Raw genomic sequence first — 18,652 nt, forward strand, 5'->3', positions numbered from 1 at the left:
CACGTGCAAACACACAGAGGAATAGAGGTGAATTAAGGTTTCCTGGGGCCCTAGGCCAGAGATAGTGGGAGGCCTCCCACCCATCCTTCTCCTTGGCTCCTGCCCTTTTTCCCACCTCAGCACTGCTCTTAATCTCCCCCAGAGATAGCCCTCCTGTGCCCCCTCCTGCCCTCTGAATCCCTTGGTCCCAACCCGCAGCACCCTCCTGCACCCCCAACCCCTCCCCCACAGCCCCCCCCAGAGCCCTCAGCCCTGCTCTGAACCCCTCGGCCCCACCCCTGTCTTGCTGCACGTGGACGTGAACAAATTAGAGGGAACACGGTCGGAGCCTGCGCAGGAGGCTTGTTTCCCCCTTCCCCCGTGGCAGCTCTGCTCCTTGCGCCACCCTCGTGGGGGCCTGGTGATTCCCCATGGGGCCCCCACCCCTGTTGGGACGTGAGATTCCCTCGGGGGCTCTGCGGCAGAGCTCGAGTGTGCCCCGAACCGGGATGGCAGTGCAGCCATGGGGTGGGGGTGGGGGGGACTTCGTTCCTGGCCCTCCACCCCCCCAGTGTTAGCTCAGCTCTGAGATCTCGCAGAGGCATAACAGCTGCTTCTCCTCCCCAGACAAATGCATCACGAGCGAGCTGCTGAGGGACCTCCCCCTGAAAGACCTTCCCCTGAGCGGAGGGCTAAAGGACACCCCCTCAAACGGGGGGCTGAAGGACACCGTCCTGAGCGGGGACCTGAGCACAGATGTTGAGCTGCTGAAAGGAGGTAAGAGCCGGATCACGGGACCCCACGCCATGAACACCCAGTCACACAGCTGTCTCACCAGCCTGCCCCCTTCGCTCTGCAGGTCCCCTCCCGTCCCCAAAAGAGCTCATCAACGGGAACATCAAAACCATCACCGAGTACCGGGAGGAGGAGGATGGGCGCAAGGTGAAGGTGAGTGGTGGGGCTGGGGACTGGGTGCCAGCGGGGCCCACGGTGCACTGGGCTCCAGGCTGGAATCCTCCCCAGCTCCTGCTGCGAAATCCCATTCCCGGGGCTGGATCGCTCCCCACAGCCTCTTCCCGGGGGTTTGGCCATGCATCCTGAGCAGTGGAGCTCCCCTGACTGGGCAGCTTTGTTTGCTTTTCCCATCCCTCCACTTTCTCCTACTTGGAAGGACCGGCCCCACTAGGAATCCCTCACTCGCAGAGCACCCATGGGTGGGGTTCCCGTCCTGCGGGGCCTTTCACCCCATTGGAATGCAGGCGGGGCAGCCAAGCTTGTCTCCAACTGGAGCATCTGGTTGCGGGCCCAGCATCAGCACCACTCCCCTTGGCAGGCTGTGACCCCACCTGTCCCCATGGCGCTCAGCGACTGGCTCTGTCGTTCCTCTGCAGATCATCCGCACCTTCCGAATTGAGACCAGGAAGGCTTCCAAGGCTGTGGCACGGCGGAAGGTGAGTGGGCTCTGCACTGGGATAGCAGGGCCATGAGGGGTTAATCAGCATAGGCCGATTGCCTTGGGGGTGGCTTAGTAAATGTCTGTGCAGGGAGCTGGGAAATGCTTGCCAGCCCTGCCAGCTCACCCCAGGGCTCTGCATCCTCCCTCATCTCGCTGCCAGGTCTCCCTTGTCCCTCCCTCCGTCCCCACAGCTCTCCTGGGAGCCCCTTGCCCACATGCTGGGTTAACCCTCTGCTGGGCAATGGGGGCTGCTGAGCTGGGGCAAGGGGTCAGAGCCAGTGGGGCTACTAGGGGCTGGCCATGCTGGGGCTCCCATGCCTGTGGGGCTCTTGGGGTCATGTCCTGCAAGAGGGGGCAAGGCCCAGGGAAGTGATGCAGGGGGAGGAGAGGGGAGCATGGCTCCATCAGCCTCTCAGCTCCCCAACACCCGCTGTGACCATTGGCTCTCACCCAGAACTGGAAGAAATTCGGCAACTCTGAGTTTGATGCTCCAGGCCCCAATGTGGCCACGACCACAGTGAGCGATGACGTTTTCATGACCTTCATCACCAGCAAGGAGGTGAGTGGGGGCTGGGCTGACCGGGGATCTGGGGGGGGTGAAGTAGGTCTCTGGGTGGCTAATGGGATCTCGAGGGGACCAGGCAGGGTCCGTCTGCCCAGGGGGGTGGAGCTGGGCTACTCTGGGATTGGCTCGCTGGCTTTGGGAAGGGATAGGGGGATGGGGGAGCCCCAGTGGAGGGTTGGGGCTTCCATTCCCAGCAGGGAGGTCTCCCTGGGGCTGACAGCGCTGCCCCGTCTGCTGCAGGACCTGAACTGCCAGGAGGAGGAGGACCCCATGAACAAGCTTAAGGGGCAGAAGATCGTGTCGTGCCGGATCTGCAAAGGCGACCACTGGACGACGCGCTGCCCCTACAAGGACACGCTGGGCCCCATGCAGAAGGAGCTGGCTGAGCAGCTGGGCCTGTCCACGGGCGAGAAGGAGAAGCTTCCAGGAGGTGCGGGCGGCCCCATGGCCCTGGGCAGGGCAGGGCAGGGTCACTGCCTGGGGGGTGAACAGGGCAGGTGGGAGATGGGCGGGGGGAGCAGCAGGGCTCCCCAATGGAGGCTGAGGGGAAGGCAGTGGGGGAGGGGGTGCAGCGGGGGTGTGACTCTGCCCCCTTGCCCATCTCTTGGATAAATCTCCTGCCTCTACACACGCGCCAGCTCAGCTGGTACTTCGGCGGGTTGTGCTCAGGCACGTATTTCAAAGCCTATCTGTGCCCAGTGGGTCACCCAGTGTGGGGACTCCCTTGTGTGCGAGTCACAGTCTCAGAAGGGGTGATGGATTCTTCGAACCCCCCTGTCTGGGCGTGCGGGGCCCACTGTGGGGATTGGGGAAACCTGGGAGCTGTGCCCCCTCATTCAGCCTGGCTGCCTGTCCTTCTCCCGGGCTGCTGCTGCTGCTGCTTTCAGGCCATGAGTCGCTGCGGGGCCGCTGTTTCCTGCCTCCCCCTCTCCGCTCTCCTCTCAGCGCCCCACATTCCACAGCCACCTCCTCTGTGCAGACCCCATCTGACCAGCTCCAACTTCGGGGCAGTTTTGCTGCTGCCTCACCCAAAATCAACAGAAATCTCCAAGCTGAGGCCAGCTCTGCTTCTTCCCAGGCATCTCGCTCTGAGTCCCTTACAAATCTCGTCCGCCAGTGCCTGAAGTGTGAGCCCCAGCCAGCCCTGGTGCATAAATCCTGCTGCGGCACCGTGCCGCTCTCCTCGGGGAGCCCAGACCCAGAAGCCCTGTGTTACCCCAGCCTGCCTGCCTCCAGCAAACTCCCTGCTCTGCCTCCCTACCACCTAGGATCCAAGGGCTGCAGAGCCAGAGGGCGCTGACCCCCTTGTCCCCTTCCATCCCCAAAACCTCTGCAAAGCGAACCAGGCAAAGCCCCTCTGCCAGCTGCTTGTTCTTTGGGGGCAGGCGCCAAGCTCAGGCTCCTTTTGCCTCTCCGCTGGCGTGATCACTTTGCCTGCCTTAGATGCAACTGTCCTTCTGTTGTCATCTGCTTGTCAGCGAGCTGTGGCACTTTCTCCTCCACTTGCTAGCCTGGTCCCTGCAGACAGGGCAGTGGCCGTCCCTTGGCCTCAGGCAGGCGGGTTGAGCCACAGCCTCCACGGGAGATTTTAAGAACTTGTTTTCGGTGCGCACAATTGGTCACATGCAGCCCAGCCAGACAGCGGGTCGCTGGTGATTGTGGAGCTTTCAGATGCTGTTTGGGTGCTTCTCTGCCAACTGGCTTAAAGGCTCTTAGGGTCCTGGGGGGCGGGCACGCAGCTGGGCCACCCAGTGGTGGCTGAGGGGCTGGCAGGTCCCCAGGGGGGGGTGTGTGTGTGCGTGCAGTGGGGGCTCCCCAGTGGGGCTGAGGGGCTGGCAGGTCCCCGGGGGGGGGTACAGTGGGGGCTAAGGGGCTGGTAGGTCCCCGGGTGGGGGGTGCAGCGGGGGCTGAGGGGCTGGCAGGTCCCTGGGGAGGAGGGTAAAGCAGGGGCTCCTCAGTGTTGGCTGAGGGGTTGGAAGGTCCCTAGGGAGGGGGTGCAGTGGGGCTCCCCAGTGTTCGCTATGGGGCAGGCAGGTCCCTGGAGGTGGGCGATGGGTGGGATCTGGGCACCACTCAAAGCCCCGTGTTCCTGCTCTCCCAGAACCGGAGCCAGTCCAGGCCCAGCAGAGCAAGACGGGGAAGTATGTCCCGCCCAGCCTGCGGGACGGAGCCAGTCGCCGCGGGGAGTCCATGCAGCCCAACCGCCGTGGTAAGTGCTGGGGCCTGGTGCCCACCACAGGGCAGGGCTCAAGACACCTCCTGGGCTGCAGACCCGCGGCCTTTCCACTTATCGCCACTGCCTTGGAGGGCAGCCTGGACTCAGGGCCCCCCTCCCAGCTCTGTGCCTCGGTTCCCCACGTGCAGTGGGGCTGACGGCACCTTCTGCAGGGTGCGTGTGACTCACTCTGGACCGTTCCCCACTCGCCCAGCCTGGGCTCCCCAGGGCTCTGGCAGCGCCACGCTGCTGGCTGCCCTGACCCACCCCCCTCTCCCCAGCCGATGACAACGCCACCATCCGGGTCACCAACCTGTCGGAGGACACGCGGGAGACCGACCTGCAGGAGCTGTTCCGCCCCTTCGGCTCCATCTCCAGGATCTACCTGGCCAAGGACAAGACCACGGGGCAGTCCAAGGTGAGGCCTTGGGAGTGGGGTGGAACCAGGCCATGCCAGGCACTGTCCCCCCAACTCCCCCTTCTTTCTGGGGGTCCCAGGGTCTGGAGTGAGCCCCCACTCGGCTCTCACCACCTGCTTCCTCCCCCAGGGCTTTGCCTTCATCAGCTTCCACCGGCGTGAGGATGCTGCCCGTGCCATTGCTGGCGTCTCCGGCTTCGGCTACGACCACCTCATCCTCAACGTGGAGTGGGCCAAGTGAGTGCCTGGCTGGGCTGAATGTGGGGGGGCGGGGGGNACGTGGGTGTGACTCACATGCTGGGTGGTGAGAACAGGCTGCGCTGGCAGGTCTGTTCCCCAGCTTGCTGCAGTAGCAGGGTGCGAAGTCACCGAGGGTCCCTGCCTAGGTGGAGAGACGTGGGTGTGACTCTCATGCTGGGTGGTGAGAACAGGCTGCGAAGTGACCGAGGGTCCCTGCCTAGGTGGAGAGACGTGGGTGTGACTCACATGCTGGGTGGTGAGAACAGGCTGCGCTGGCAGGTCTGTTCCCCAGCTTGCTGCAGTAGCAGGGTGCGAAGTCACCGAGGGTCCCTGCCTAGGTGGAGAGACGTGGGTGTGACTCTCATGCTGGGTGGTGAGAACAGGCTGCGAAGTGACCGAGGGTCCCTGCCTAGGTGGAGAGACGTGGGTGTGACTCACATGCTGGGTGGTGAGAACAGGCTGCGCTGGCAGGTCTGTTCCCCAGCTTGCTGCAGTAGCAGGGTGCGAAGTCACCGAGGGTCCCTGCCTAGGTGGAGAGACGTGGGTGTGACTCTCATGCTGGGTGGTGAGAACAGGCTGCGAAGTGACCGAGGGTCCCTGCCTAGGTGGAGAGACGTGGGTGTGACTCACATGCTGGGTGGTGAGAACAGGCTGCGCTGGCAGGTCTGTTCCCCAGCTTGCTGCAGTAGCAGGGTGCGAAGTCACCGAGGGTCCCTGCCTAGGTGGAGAGACGTGGGTGTGACTCTCATGCTGGGTGGTGAGAACAGGCTGCGAAGTGACCGAGGGTCCCTGCCTAGGTGGAGAGACGTGGGTGTGACTCACATGCTGGGTGGTGAGAACAGGCTGCGCTGGCAGGTCTGTTCCCCAGCTTGCTGCAGTAGCAGGGTGCGAAGTCACCGAGGGTCCCTGCCTAGGTGGAGAGACGTGGGTGTGACTCTCATGCTGGGTGGTGAGAACAGGCTGCGAAGTGACCGAGGGTCCCTGCCTAGGTGGAGAGACGTGGGTGTGACTCACATGCTGGGTGGTGAGAACAGGCTGCGCTGGCAGGTCTGTTCCCCAGCTTGCTGCAGTAGCAGGGTGCGAAGTCACCGAGGGTCCCTGCCTAGGTGGAGAGACGTGGGTGTGACTCTCATGCTGGGTGGTGAGAACAGGCTGCGAAGTGACCGAGGGTCCCTGCCTAGGTGGAGAGACGTGGGTGTGACTCACATGCTGGGTGGTGAGAACAGGCTGCGCTGGCAGGTCTGTTCCCCAGCTTGCTGCAGTAGCAGGGTGCGAAGTCACCGAGGGTCCCTGCCTAGGTGGAGAGACGTGGGTGTGACTCTCATGCTGGGTGGTGAGAACAGGCTGCGAAGTGACCGAGGGTCCCTGCCTAGGTGGAGAGACGTGGGTGTGACTCACATGCTGGGTGGTGAGAACAGGCTGCGCTGGCAGGTCTGTTCCCCAGCTTGCTGCAGTAGCAGGGTGCGAAGTCACCGAGGGTCCCTGCCTAGGTGGAGAGACGTGGGTGTGACTCTCATGCTGGGTGGTGAGAACAGGCTGCGAAGTGACCGAGGGTCCCTGCCTAGGTGGAGAGACGTGGGTGTGACTCACATGCTGGGTGGTGAGAACAGGCTGCGCTGGCAGGTCTGTTCCCCAGCTTGCTGCAGTAGCAGGGTGCGAAGTCACCGAGGGTCCCTGCCTAGGTGGAGAGACGTGGGTGTGACTCTCATGCTGGGTGGTGAGAACAGGCTGCGAAGTGACCGAGGGTCCCTGCCTAGGTGGAGAGACGTGGGTGTGACTCACATGCTGGGTGGTGAGAACAGGCTGCGCTGGCAGGTCTGTTCCCCAGCTTGCTGCAGTAGCAGGGTGCGAAGTCACCGAGGGTCCCTGCCTAGGTGGAGAGACGTGGGTGTGACTCTCATGCTGGGTGGTGAGAACAGGCTGCGAAGTGACCGAGGGTCCCTGCCTAGGTGGAGAGACGTGGGTGTGACTCACATGCTGGGTGGTGAGAACAGGCTGCGCTGGCAGGTCTGTTCCCCAGCTTGCTGCAGTAGCAGGGTGCGAAGTCACCGAGGGTCCCTGCCTAGGTGGAGAGACGTGGGTGTGACTCTCATGCTGGGTGGTGAGAACAGGCTGCGAAGTGACCGAGGGTCCCTGCCTAGGTGGAGAGACGTGGGTGTGACTCACATGCTGGGTGGTGAGAACAGGCTGCGCTGGCAGGTCTGTTCCCCAGCTTGCTGCAGTAGCAGGGTGCGAAGTCACCGAGGGTCCCTGCCTAGGTGGAGAGACGTGGGTGTGACTCTCATGCTGGGTGGTGAGAACAGGCTGCGAAGTGACCGAGGGTCCCTGCCTAGGTGGAGAGACGTGGGTGTGACTCACATGCTGGGTGGTGAGAACAGGCTGCGCTGGCAGGTCTGTTCCCCAGCTTGCTGCAGCTGGAGGGGCCCAGCCAGTGCAGGTTTAACATGGGGTGCACCCAGTGCAGCTGCTGCCATGGCCAGCCCCCTGCATCATGTTCCCCCCACCCAGGCCACTGCAGGTGAGAGCAGCTGGACTGTCTCAGGCCTGAGGGACCAGCAGGCTGCAGCTGAGGACAGTAACTCCTCACTTCACATGGTTCTGTTCCTGAAAAATGTGACTTAAGTGAAACTATGTTAAGCGAATCCAATTTCCACATAAGAATAATGTAAATGGGGGGTTGAGTTCCAGGGAAATCTTTTTCACCAGACAAAAGACTATATCCATAGTGCGACATGGGTGCTTTACAGCGCTGCACCTTTCTCGCTCAGGGTGAACCCCCCTGAGCGCAGCAAAGCACCAGTGTAACCAGTGCCTCAGCGCTGGGAGCCAATCCCCTCGGGGAGGTGGAGGAGGACCTGCAGCGCTGGGAGCCAGCGACCACACGCGCACTTCAAAGTGCTCCCGCAGCAGCGCTTTGAATGCAGCCACAGCCTGAGAGGCACGTTCCCGTTGCAGCTGACCTCACTCTAAGCACATGGCCTTGTTACTTAGATCAGCTTGCTGAGACCTGCCTGAACCCTGCCGTGTCCCTCCCCACACTATGGAAATGGGGTAAGTGGGGTGCAGGAGGACACCCTGACATTAGCCCCCATTTCCCCCCTCCCCCCATACAGCAGGCAGGAGGCTGCCAGGAGCAGCACATGCCAGCAATTGGGAGCCTGCTGGGTGGCTGCAGCACAGGGAACTTAGGGGAGAAGGGAGCTGCTGGGGGGCTGCCAGTGCCCCCTGGTGCCAAGCCCCCACCCGCTCACTCTAAGGGGCTGCCCTTCCTGCAAGCAGTGGGCAAAGCAGGCAGGTGCCAAACGAGCCCGTTCCGTAATTGTTCAGCAACGTTAACCAGGAGACTTGAAGTGAGCTCTCCCCCCACGCACCCACACTACCAAGGGGGGCTCTAGGGCCAGAACCATATCCCCACACACACCCCCCCCCCAGCACCATGGATGGGGGGATGCTGCTCCAGGGGCCCTCAGGAGAGCAGCAGGCCATGGCATCGCCCACCCAACCCCCTCAGCAATCAGTGCAGCATGACACCCTGGCTTAAAGCCCCCGGCCAGAGAATACCCAGAAATGCCCCCCAGCCCCCCTCACCTGGCGCTGTGCCCCAGGAGCAGCAGGACCCACCGCAGGCTGAAGAGGGAAGCAGTAGCAGGGCGTTACTTCCTGCTGGCTGCAGCCTGAAGCTGCTGCTCCACCTCTTCCCCACAAGCTGGAGGGTAGTGGGAGGGCCTAGCACCCTGCCCTGACAGCCCATGCCTCAGCCTCCAGCCACATCGGGGAGGGGCAAGGAACTTCCCAGACATCCCGTCCTGCCCCCAGCGCAGCTCAGAGGCTGGCAGCACCCAGCCTGCAGCACTGGCCCGGTCTGAGCGGGGGCCACTCTGGACCTGGCTGGGAGGGGAGGGCACCCCCCCCCGCACACAGCACCAGCACACACAGACCACGGGGCAATGCAGAGTGGTGTATTGAACAGCCACCCTCCCCCACTTCCCCCAGTCTATGAACAAGGCAGATGTCCGTGGTGGGGGGTTAGGGCTGCCCCTTCTTGGGGGCCCTGGGCCTCTGGCACCCCCCCTTCCTCTGAGCTGCCTGCTTCCTCCGCAGCCCCAGCTTCCCCGGCCCTTTGAACTTGGAGCCACGGAGCCTAGGGCCTCGCTTGGTTCCCTGCTGCCCCGGATGCCTGGGTCCTCTTGGCTTGGGAGTCTGTGCACCTCGCTGCTGCCCGCGGCCCTTAGGGCTCCGTGGGTCGTTCTGCTGGCCAGGCCTTTGAGAGTTCCCGGGCTCCCTGGGGCTGCGCCCGCCCCTCTGCGGCTGGCCAAGGGGTCTCCTGTGCTTTGCCTTGCGGCTTGCAGGCTGCTCCCCAGGCTGGCTGGGTCTGAGTCTCTTGCTGGGCTGGGGGGAGCACAGGGGCCCAGGTTTCCTCTTCACACGTTTGGGGAACAGATCTAGAGATGCGGGAGAACCAGGGAGGAGAGTCATGATCCAGGACAGGCAGGGCCCCATGGATAGGGAATAGGGCCCCCTAGGGCAGAGGAAATGAGGCACCAGGCAATCACCCACCCACTAGGCACCGGGGCTGCAAGATGGCCCCACGGTGCGTTACCAGAACCAGCCACCAAGGGATCCGTGCTCTGTCCCCACCCCGCCTGAGCCCCAGGGGCTCAGAGGGCAGAGCTGGCTGAAGATGGGAACCCTCCCCCCACATCCCCAAAGCTAGGCTTCAATTCCAGCAATCCCAGCCTAAGCTGGACCAGCTGCAAGGCACTGCACAGCTAGGGGGGCTAGACCCAGGGCAGTCCGTGGGGCTAGGGACAGGGCTCTGCCAGATGCATCAGTGCGTTTACTTTGAACTGAACTCACAGAACACGCTCAGGAAGATTCGCATCATCAGCTGCACCCGGCGTGGAGACTCGGGGACCCCAGCTCCCCCATCCCCAAGGCTGGGAGCGGTGCCAGCAGCCCAGGTCCGAGCACAGTTTGTCTGGGGTCACGACTCACCTGCGTCAGGCTCCTCGCCCACTTCCTGCCGGTAATATTCCATGTCATCGTCTGATTGGTTGGCTGGGTCCTGGTCCTCTGGCAGCCCAGGATCCTCAGCACCACTGTCGCCATCTTCCCCCTGGTGCTGCTTCTTGATCCCTGCCAGGCTCTGCTTCCTGCACCCCAAAGCACCAGCGTCAGGCCCCGAGGGGACTACAACTCCCAGCATGCACCAGGCTCCTCTCCCTCAAGCCCACCACCAACCCCAGCCAGCTGTTGCCCCCAGACAGGACAGGGATGGTGGGGCCTCCCGCTCACCTGTGGGCCTCCCGCTGCTCCTTCTTGCGCTGCACATTGGCCTCTTGCCTACAGCGCCGCTCTGCCTTCAGCCGCAGCCGCTCCTCCTTCCTGGCCAGGGCTACCCGGAGCTCCTCCTCCGTCTTGAGAACTGGAGGGGAGAAAGGGGGAGGGGCTCAGTGGGGACAGAGCCCAGGGATTCGAACTCGCCACTCACTGGCGGAGAACGGGAGTGACGAGGGCCTGGCGGACCCAGAGGGGGATGATGGGCGCCGACCGGGCACTTACTGAAGCTGTGATAGAGCACGTTGCCCTGGTTCAACCCTTCCTCCACCTTGATGAGCTGCAGGGTCATTCGGGGCCCGATCTGTGAGGGAGGCGACAGAATCCATCAGACAAGGGCAGGTCACAGGTGGGAGCTCAGGCAGAGCAAGCGGGTGTGGAGCCCCCCTGGCCGGATCAGAACCTTTACTTTGAAGATCATGGTTCTATCAAGGTCTCTGTTGTCATCACACCGTGCCAACTGGCTCCGCCCCCTGCCCCTGGCTCCGCCCCTGTGGGCAGCACACACCTCAGTGAGCCGCACAGCACTCTGCTGGGCCTTCATGTTCCCCCGGCCCGCGTACACCTGGGGCAGCTCCAGGATATTGTGGGTCCCGTCCTGCTCGGCCTCACTCTCTGAAAGGTTAATGTCCCTGCGGGGAAAACCCAGCCCGTCACACAACAACCTGGCAGAGCCCTGCACTGACCCACCAGCCCCCACTCCCCTCCCAGAGCCAGGGAGAGAACCCAGGAGTCCTGGCTTCCAGCCCCCCTGCTCCAACCCACCAGCCCCCCTATGTCCAGGCTCGATGCTAAGCAGGCTGCCCAGCGACGAGTGCATCAGTTGCGATTTATTTGGAAACTGAATCACGGGCAAGGTGCTCAGGTAGATTTGCTTCATCAGCCTGCATCCGGCGCGCCCCACCCTAGGAGAGCCCAGGAAGAACGTCACTGACTAAGACGGGCACCCAGCCAGGCACACACCTCCCTGCACTCCAGCTCAGGGCACATGCCGGACAACGCCGGCGCCTGCTTCGGACCAGGCAGTAGAGGAAGTGTGGAGGCACAAAGAGCTCAAGCAATCAGCAAGCCAGCTTCAGCCATGGGAAAGGCTGCCACTTCTGAACCAGAGCTTCCAGCCTACCAAGGCATGAGCTGGCGACTGAGGAATTTCCCCCACAGCCGCCACAGCTCTCCCAAAATCCCCCAGCCTCCGCCGTACCACTTACGTTGAGCATTGGTGGATTGGTGAAGGACAGAAGTGCCCGTCACACCCAGGCCCTGCCACGGACAAAATCCTCACGAGTGCTTCTTCGCACCTGAGAACAGCAGTCTCGCGCTACCTCCACACACACCCTGGGCCTGGGGCTGAAAGGCATTCACAGAGCTGTGCTCCCCGCCAGAGCAGTAGAGAACTCCGGCGTCCTTGCTCCCACCCCACCTCTCCTAACTCACTAACCCCGCACCCTCCTGCATAGGACAAACCCAGAGTCTGCCTGCGCGCACTGAATTCAAAACCTGGGATCCACAGACCCGCAGACATCGCAGACCTAGCAAGCAAGGGCGGGACCTGGGTGTAGGCGCCAGCAGTGGGGAGCTCACCTGCAGGTGTCTAGGCTGTGAAGGCTCCATTCACCCGCGCACGTCCAGATGAAGTCTCAGGCCCGGGCCACCGCCGCCACGTGGAAGACGAAGAGTGTAGGCGAAGGCAAACCTGCTCCTGGGCCGCTGCGGCAGCCGCCCGCGCGCCGGCGGCTGGTTCTTGTCTGTCGAGGAGGGGCAGGGTCACAGGCCCCCCACGTCCAGTCCCCCCAAGCCATCAACCCTGAAATCTCCTCTCCCTCTCCCCCCAGAGCCCATCTCCCAGCTCCACCCCATGAGCCCCATCCCCCCGAGATCCCATTCCTCCCCCCTCGTGCTTCCTCCCCCCCGGAATCCACCTCCCCTCCTCCCCCCCAGGATCCCTTTCCCTCCCCCGTGCTCCCCTCCCCCCGGATCCACCTCCCCTCCCCCACAGATCCCATTGTCCCTCCCCCCCCTCGTGCTTCCCTCCCCGGATCCACCTCCTCCACCCCACGAGCCCCTCCCCCCGGATCGCACCGCCCTCACCCAGATCCTCCCCACTCCAGCAACCACCCACGTCCCCCAGCATCACACCCCTTGAATCTCTCTCCCCTCCCCCCCGGGCTTCCCACCTCCCTCCCCCCGTGCTCCCTCCCCCCAGATCCCACCTCCCCTCAACCCCACGAGCCCCTCCCCCCGGATCCCAGACTCCCCTCCCCCCCAGATCCCATTTTCCCCTCCCCGCTCGTGCTTCCTCCCCCCGGGGATCCCACCCCCTCCACCAGATCCTCCCCACGTTCCAGCACCCCCACGGCTCCCCCAGCTCACAACCCCCTTGAAATCTCCTACTCCCCTCCTCTCCCATCCCCCCGGGACCCACCTCCCCCCCCACGCCCATGGACCCCCATGCCCCCCCTCAGCGGCCCCCCCACGGGCCCCGACCCCCCGCACTTTGCTCTCGCGCCCCATCCCGCACGCCAGCCCGCCGCTCCCCGCGTGGACACGGCATTCCGGCCCAGCAGCGTGCTGCAGCCTCAGCGCGCCGGGCACTTCCGGCTGTCCGCCGTCTAAAGGGTATCCGGGCGCTTCCGTAAGCTAAGGGGGCGGCTGACGCCGTGCCCCACCCCACCTACCCCCTGGCCCCCCACACCTACCGTGTATCCCTACCCCCTGTGCCCCCCACTGCCCCACACTACCCCCTGGGCCCTATACCCCCTAATGCCCCCTCCACACACAGGGGCCCCCCTGTCCCCCCACACTTACCCCCTGGTGAGCCACAACACCCCCTTGGCCCCCCCACTGCCCCCACACTACCCCTGTGAGCCCCTGTATCCCATACACACCCTGTTCCCCACCCCCCACGACCCCCTGCTGCCGCCTCAAGCCTGGCCCCACACACAACCCCCGTGTGCCCCCGTATCTGAAATCACGTGCGCGTGCTCAGGTAAGATTTGCTTCATAGCCTGCATCCGGCGCCGAGCCCCACCCTAGGAGAGCCGCAGGGGAAGGAACGTCACTGGACTAAGACGGGGGCACCCAGCCAGGCACACACCTCCCCTGCACTCCAGCTCAGGGCACATGCCGGACAACGCCGGCGCCGTGCTTCGGACCAGGCCAGTAGAGGAAAGGTGGTGGCAGGCACAAAGAGGCTCAAGCAATCAGCAAAGGCCAGCTTCAGCCATGGGGAAAGGCCTGCCACTTCTGAACCCAGGCAGCTGTTCCAGCCTGACCAAGGCATGGAGCTGGCGACTGAGGAATTTCCCCCACAGCCGCCACAGGCTCTCCCAAAATCACCCCCAGCCTCCGCCGTACCACTTACGAAGTTGAGCATTGGTGGGGAATTTGGTGAAGGACCAGAAGTGCCCGTCACACCCAGGGCCCTGCCATCCGGCCACAAAATCCTTCAGCGAGTGCTTCTTCCGCACCTGAGAAACAGCAAGTCTCGCGCCTAACCTGCCACACACACCCTGGGCCTGGGGCTGAAAAAAGGCATTCACAGAGACTGTGCTCCCCGCCAGAGCCAAGGTAGAGAACTCCGGCGTCCTTGCTCCCACCCCACCCTCTCTCTAACTCACTAAACCACCCACCTCCCAGAGCCGAGGAGAGAACCCAGATCTGCTCCCAGCCCCTATGCGCTACACACCAGTCCCCACTTCCGCTCCCAAGACCGGGAAAACCCAAGTTTCTCCAGTCCCACCATTCCCCACTCTAACCAATCTGCTTCATACATGACAGCCTCAGGGCCCCCTCAGCTCCACGGCACAAGAACACGGCAACGCAGGTATGCCCATGGACGTTGCAGGCTACTCTACCGCACGCTGAGGTCTCAATCGCTGCCCTGCATGTCCACTCCCCAGCCCGCCCTGCCGCAGGCCCAGCGCCTCACATTGGCACAGCTCACTTGATGTCCTCCAGCCTCATGTTGAACTTCTCCTGCAGCGCTAGACCCTTTGCGCCCCCACAGCAACCACCTCAGGCTCTGGAGAAGAGACAGAAAGTCACGCACCACACCCAGCTCTACAGGCAGGGTCTCTGAACAGAGGCGAGGGAACCAAGCTCCACACCAGAAGGGCTAGTAAGGCAGACAGATGACCAGCTTAGCAGATCTCCAGCGGGAGAGCCTGCAATCAGAGTAAGGACGTTGGGGAACGGTCCAGGAGCCGATGTATTCAACCCAGCTCCCGGCCGCTCCTCGAGGCTGGTCGCCCCAGTCAGGCCCTGCCAGCGCGACAAGGAGCACAGCCCATCCCCCACATCCCTGCTTCCCCTCTCTGGACGCTGAGCCCGTCGGATATGTCCAAAGGAGCCAGTGGGTCAGTTGTAGCCTGTCCTGAGCCAGGGATTCAGTGACAGTCGGAACAGAAGCGTGACTCTCCAAAACACAAGTGCTACGTGCTCTGTCTGGATCTGTCATTCTATTCTGGTTAATATCCTGCCCCCCCCCGGTCCATCCCCCTGGGGATCTCAGAACGATTTACTGGGAGGATAAATCAACGAGCAATCAGCAGACTATTCCTCATCACAGCATCTGCACCAGACGTAGGTCGCTGCTGAGACGAGTCCCCTTACCCCTCTCACCACAACCCAGTCCATCTCCCTGGAGCCTCGCATGTCCCTGCCCGCCAACCCTCCCCATGCGCAAACCTTACTAGTGCCGGAACTCCAGGACGTATGCCGCATTGCTAGCTAATCATTCAGCCACGCTTATAGCAGTTGAGTTCACTGGGCAGAGCCCAGCCCATATGAGCACAGAGCCGAGCACCACCACCAGCTGCGCTTCCCATCAACCCCTGGCCAGCCCCCAGGGAACCCATACTTCCTGCAGCCACAGAGGCCCCCAACACTACCCTCCCCCGCCAGCACCCACCTTGCACATTCGATGAAGTAAACATGTTCTGAACAATGGTGCCATCAGCTTGATGATCATCTGCTGCAGGCCAAGTTGTTGGCACCCAGCCGGTGGTGTTGAACTGCTGCTCATGCATCGTCGCTTCAACTGAGGACACCACTCCTTGATGACGATAACTGGAGCAGAGCAGAGCACGGTCAGCGCTGGCGAGAGCAAGGGTCTCTGGCTGACTAGGTGCCGGGAAAGGCATCACCCTGGCAGCCTCCAGCTTGCTGTAAGCATGTCACGTGGAGCCAGGCACCCTCCCCTATATCTACAAACAGCCCGCTCAGTCCTCTGTTGCCCAGACAACCTAACACCCACATCCACACGACTTAGCATGCCTGGATTAAGGTATCAGGAATAGTCCCGCCTATTCACAAACTAATCGGTGGGCTGCTCCGACTCCCAGCCCCCGCCAACAGGGCCCATTTACCCACTCTCGTATCCCATACCCCCACCTGTGCCTCATACACCCCCTGTGCCCCACACATACACTGCACCCCACACACTTAACCCCCCGGTATCCCTTATATTTCCACCTGCCCACTGACTATCCCCCAAGTCCCCCTCCGCTGCCTCCAGCCCCTGGGGGACCCTCATATCACCCATACCTAGTGAAACCTTTGCCCCACAGAGACGCTTTATCTGCAGATCACAACAGGCCCCATCATGCCTAAGGCTGCCAGGTGCCCAGTTTTCGACTCAAACGCCTGGTCGAAAGGGGACTCTGGGGGCTCCGGTTGGCACCGCTGACCGAGCCGTTAAAAGTTCGGTCAGCAGCGCACCAGGGGACCGGGGCTAAGACAGGGTCCCTGCCTGCCCTAGCTCCACACAGCTCCCAGAAGTGGCCTCCCAGGTCCCTGCAGTCCCTAGGCATATGGGCATGTCTCTGCCCTGAAGGCAGTCTCCGCAGCCCCCATTGGCCGGGGACCACTATGTGCCTGGGGCCTGCAGGGACCTGGCGGCCACTTCCGGGAGCCACTGTAGGTGCCACCAGGATCCCACACCCCAAACCGCCTCCTGCACCCCAACCCCCTGCGCCAGCCTGGAGTCCCCTCCCACACCCAAACTCCCTCCCAGAGCCTGCACCCCCGTCCAATACCCCAGCCCCCTCTTGCACCCCAAACTTCTCATCCCAAAGCCCACACCCCCACTCGGGGCCTGCACCCCCACGCACACACTCCGAGCCCCGTGGCCCCAGCCTGGAGCCCCCTCCTGCATCCCAAATCCCTCATCCTCAGCCCCACTCCAGAGCCTGTACCCCCAGCCAAAGCCCTGACCCCCGCACCAAAACCCCCTGCCCCAGCCCAGTGAAAGTGAGGGTGGGGGATGGAGCAAGAGGGTACGGAGTCCTAGAGAGCAGGTGGGGCAGGCTGGGGGAGGGACCTTAGAGAACGGGTGGGGCGGGGCCATAGAGTACGGGCAGTGTGGGGGCAGGGCCTTAGATTACGGGTGGGGTGGGTGCAGGGCCTTAGAGAATGGGTGGGGGCGGGGCCTTAGATAACAGGTGAGGTGGGGTGGGGCACAGAGAATGGGCAGGGAGCGGGGCCATAGAGAACAGGTGGAGTGGGGCCTTAGAGAATGAGCAGGGTAGGGGTGGGGCCATAGAGTACGGGCAGGGTGGGGGCAGGGCCTTAGATAACGGGTGGGGTGGGTGCAGGGCCAGATTAGAGAACAGGCAGGGGCAGGGCCTTAGAGAATGGGCAGGGTGAGGGCGGGGCCTCAGAGAATGGGTGGGGACGGGGCCTTAGATACCAGGTGAGGTGGGGGCGGGGCCATAGAGAACAGGTGGGGTGGGGCCTTAGAGAACTGGCAGGGCGGGGCCCATGAGAACGGGCACGGGGTGGAGCCTTAGAGAATGGGCAGGGCAGGGGCAAGGCCCATGAGAACAGGCAGTGGGTGGGGCCTTAGAGAACGGGTGGCCTGGGGCAGGGGCGGAGCCTTAGAGAACGGGCAGGGCGGGGTCCATGAGAACGGGCAGCGGGTGGGGCCTTAGAGAACAGATGGGCTGGGGCCCATGAGAACGGGCAGGGGGTGGAGCCTTAGAGAATGGGCGGGCGGGGCCCATGAGAACGGGCAGGGGGTGGGGCCTTAGAGAATGGGCGGGGCGTGGGCAGGGGCAAGCCTTAGAAAACGGGGCAGGGCAGGCCCATAAAACAGCAGGGTGCAGGGCAGAATGGAGTCTTAGAGAACAGCGGAGGTGGCCTTAAGAACGGCAGGGGCAGGCCCATAAAACAGGAGGGGCAGGGCAGGCCTTAAAAATGGGCAGGAGTGGTCTTAGAAGACGTCGGCAGGGTGGGCCTTATAGACGGGCGGAGGGTAGGGCGGGCAGAGCTTAGAGAATGGCAGGCAGGCCATGAGAACGGCAGTGTGTGGGACCCATTGAGAACGAGGCAGCACGTGGCCTAGAGAACGCTTGCTGGAGCCATGAAACGGGGCGACGCAATTGGCAGGGGCAGCCTTAGAGAACAGCGGAGGTGGAGGCAGCTAGAGAATGGAGGGCCCATGAGAAGGCAGGGGGGGGCGGCCTATAAGAAGGGGCAGGGCAGGCCCATGAGAACAAGGCAGGAGCGCAGGCAGGGCAGGCCTTAGAGAAGGGGCGGCAGGCCCATGTGACATGGGTGGGACGGGCCATAAGAACAAGCAAGGCAGGGCCCTGAGCATGGCAGGGGGCAGACCTTAAAATGGCAGGCGGGGCCATGAGAACGGCGAGGCAGGGCAGGCAGGGCCCATGAAAAACGGCAGGCAGATGCAGGGGCAGAGCCTTAAAATGGCAAGGTGGGCCCATGAGGAACGGAGCGCGGCAGCGGTGGCCTTACAGAATGGCTGGTGGCAGGGCAGAGCTAGAAATGCAAGAGGCCATGAGAATGCGGGGCGAGGCGGGCCTTATAGAAGGGCAGGCAGGGCCCATGAGAAACGGGCGGGTGGGGGCAGGGCGAGCCTTAGAAATGGGTCAGGTGGGCCATGAGACACGGCGTGGCAGGTGGGGCCTTTCGACATGGCTCGTGGTGGGCAGGGCAAAGCCTATAGAAATGGAGCAGGCCCATGAGAATGGGCGGGCGGGGCGGGCCTTAGAAATGGGCAGGGCAGGGCCCATGAACGGGCAGGTGAGCGGGCAAGCCTTAGAACAGGCGGGTGGGCAGGGGCGGCAGAGCCTTTGAAAATGGGGCAGGGTGGGCCATGGACACCGCGGGGCAGGGGGGGCCTTTACAGAAGGGCATGGGTGGCAGGCAGAGCCTTGAGAGATGGCAGGGCCCATTGGAATGAGGCGGGTGAGGCGGGCTTAGACATGGACAGGCAGGGCCCAGGATATGAAGGGGCAGGCAAGGTCCATGGAACGGCAGTGGGCAGGGCAGGCCTAGAAACGCGGTGGTGGAGCACGGGAGAGCTTTAGAGAAATGGAGGGCCATAGAAATGGCGGGGTGCGGGCCACATAGAACAGCAAGCGCAGGCCATGAATGGGCCAGGGGCAGAGCACTTAGAAAATGGGCAGGCGATTCTCTATCTGG

General features: G+C 63.2%; 2 protein-coding genes across 2 annotated transcripts in view; one reads left to right on the plus strand and one right to left on the minus strand.

The window, feature by feature from the left end:
• EIF3G (eukaryotic translation initiation factor 3 subunit G) overlaps positions 1 to 4,877 on the plus strand; it is a 7,449-nt gene extending 2,572 nt beyond the window's left edge. The window contains exons 3-10 of the mRNA XM_075061236.1: positions 558 to 756; positions 839 to 927; positions 1,371 to 1,430; positions 1,890 to 1,994; positions 2,241 to 2,430; positions 4,102 to 4,209; positions 4,497 to 4,633; positions 4,764 to 4,877. Of these exons, the coding sequence (XP_074917337.1) occupies positions 558 to 756; positions 839 to 927; positions 1,371 to 1,430; positions 1,890 to 1,994; positions 2,241 to 2,430; positions 4,102 to 4,209; positions 4,497 to 4,633; positions 4,764 to 4,874 (999 nt within the window). The 3' untranslated portion in view covers positions 4,875 to 4,877. The remainder of the gene's footprint in view (positions 1 to 557; positions 757 to 838; positions 928 to 1,370; positions 1,431 to 1,889; positions 1,995 to 2,240; positions 2,431 to 4,101; positions 4,210 to 4,496; positions 4,634 to 4,763) is intronic.
• Positions 4,878 to 8,811: 3,934 nt separating this feature from the next.
• PPAN (peter pan homolog) lies at positions 8,812 to 10,948 on the minus strand. The gene is made up of 5 exons (XM_075060990.1): positions 10,719 to 10,948; positions 10,436 to 10,514; positions 10,169 to 10,298; positions 9,869 to 10,026; positions 8,812 to 9,315 (listed from the first exon to the last, which is right to left on the minus strand). Exons 1-5 carry the CDS (start codon positions 10,752 to 10,754, stop codon positions 8,900 to 8,902), a joined length of 819 nt encoding a protein of 272 aa, XP_074917091.1. The 5' UTR covers positions 10,755 to 10,948; the 3' UTR covers positions 8,812 to 8,899.
• Positions 10,949 to 18,652: the final 7,704 nt, after the last annotated feature.

Source organism: Chelonoidis abingdonii, chromosome 26 (assembly GCF_003597395.2).
Source record: "Chelonoidis abingdonii isolate Lonesome George chromosome 26, CheloAbing_2.0, whole genome shotgun sequence".
Taxonomy (NCBI): domain Eukaryota; kingdom Metazoa; phylum Chordata; order Testudines; family Testudinidae; genus Chelonoidis; species Chelonoidis abingdonii.

Excerpts from the sequence above, each read along its gene's own strand:
- PPAN (XM_075060990.1), bottom strand. The coding sequence starts at position 10,754 with ATGAAGGCCCAGCAGAGTGCTGTGCGGCTCACTGAG. Across the intron at positions 10,515-10,718 it reads GTGCTGTGCGGCTCACTGAG|ATCGGGCCCCGAATGACCCT; the intron begins GTGTGTGCTGCC and ends CCTCCCTCACAG. Across the intron at positions 10,027-10,168 it reads GAGCAGCGGGAGGCCCACAG|GAAGCAGAGCCTGGCAGGGA; the intron begins GTGAGCGGGAGG and ends TTTGGGGTGCAG.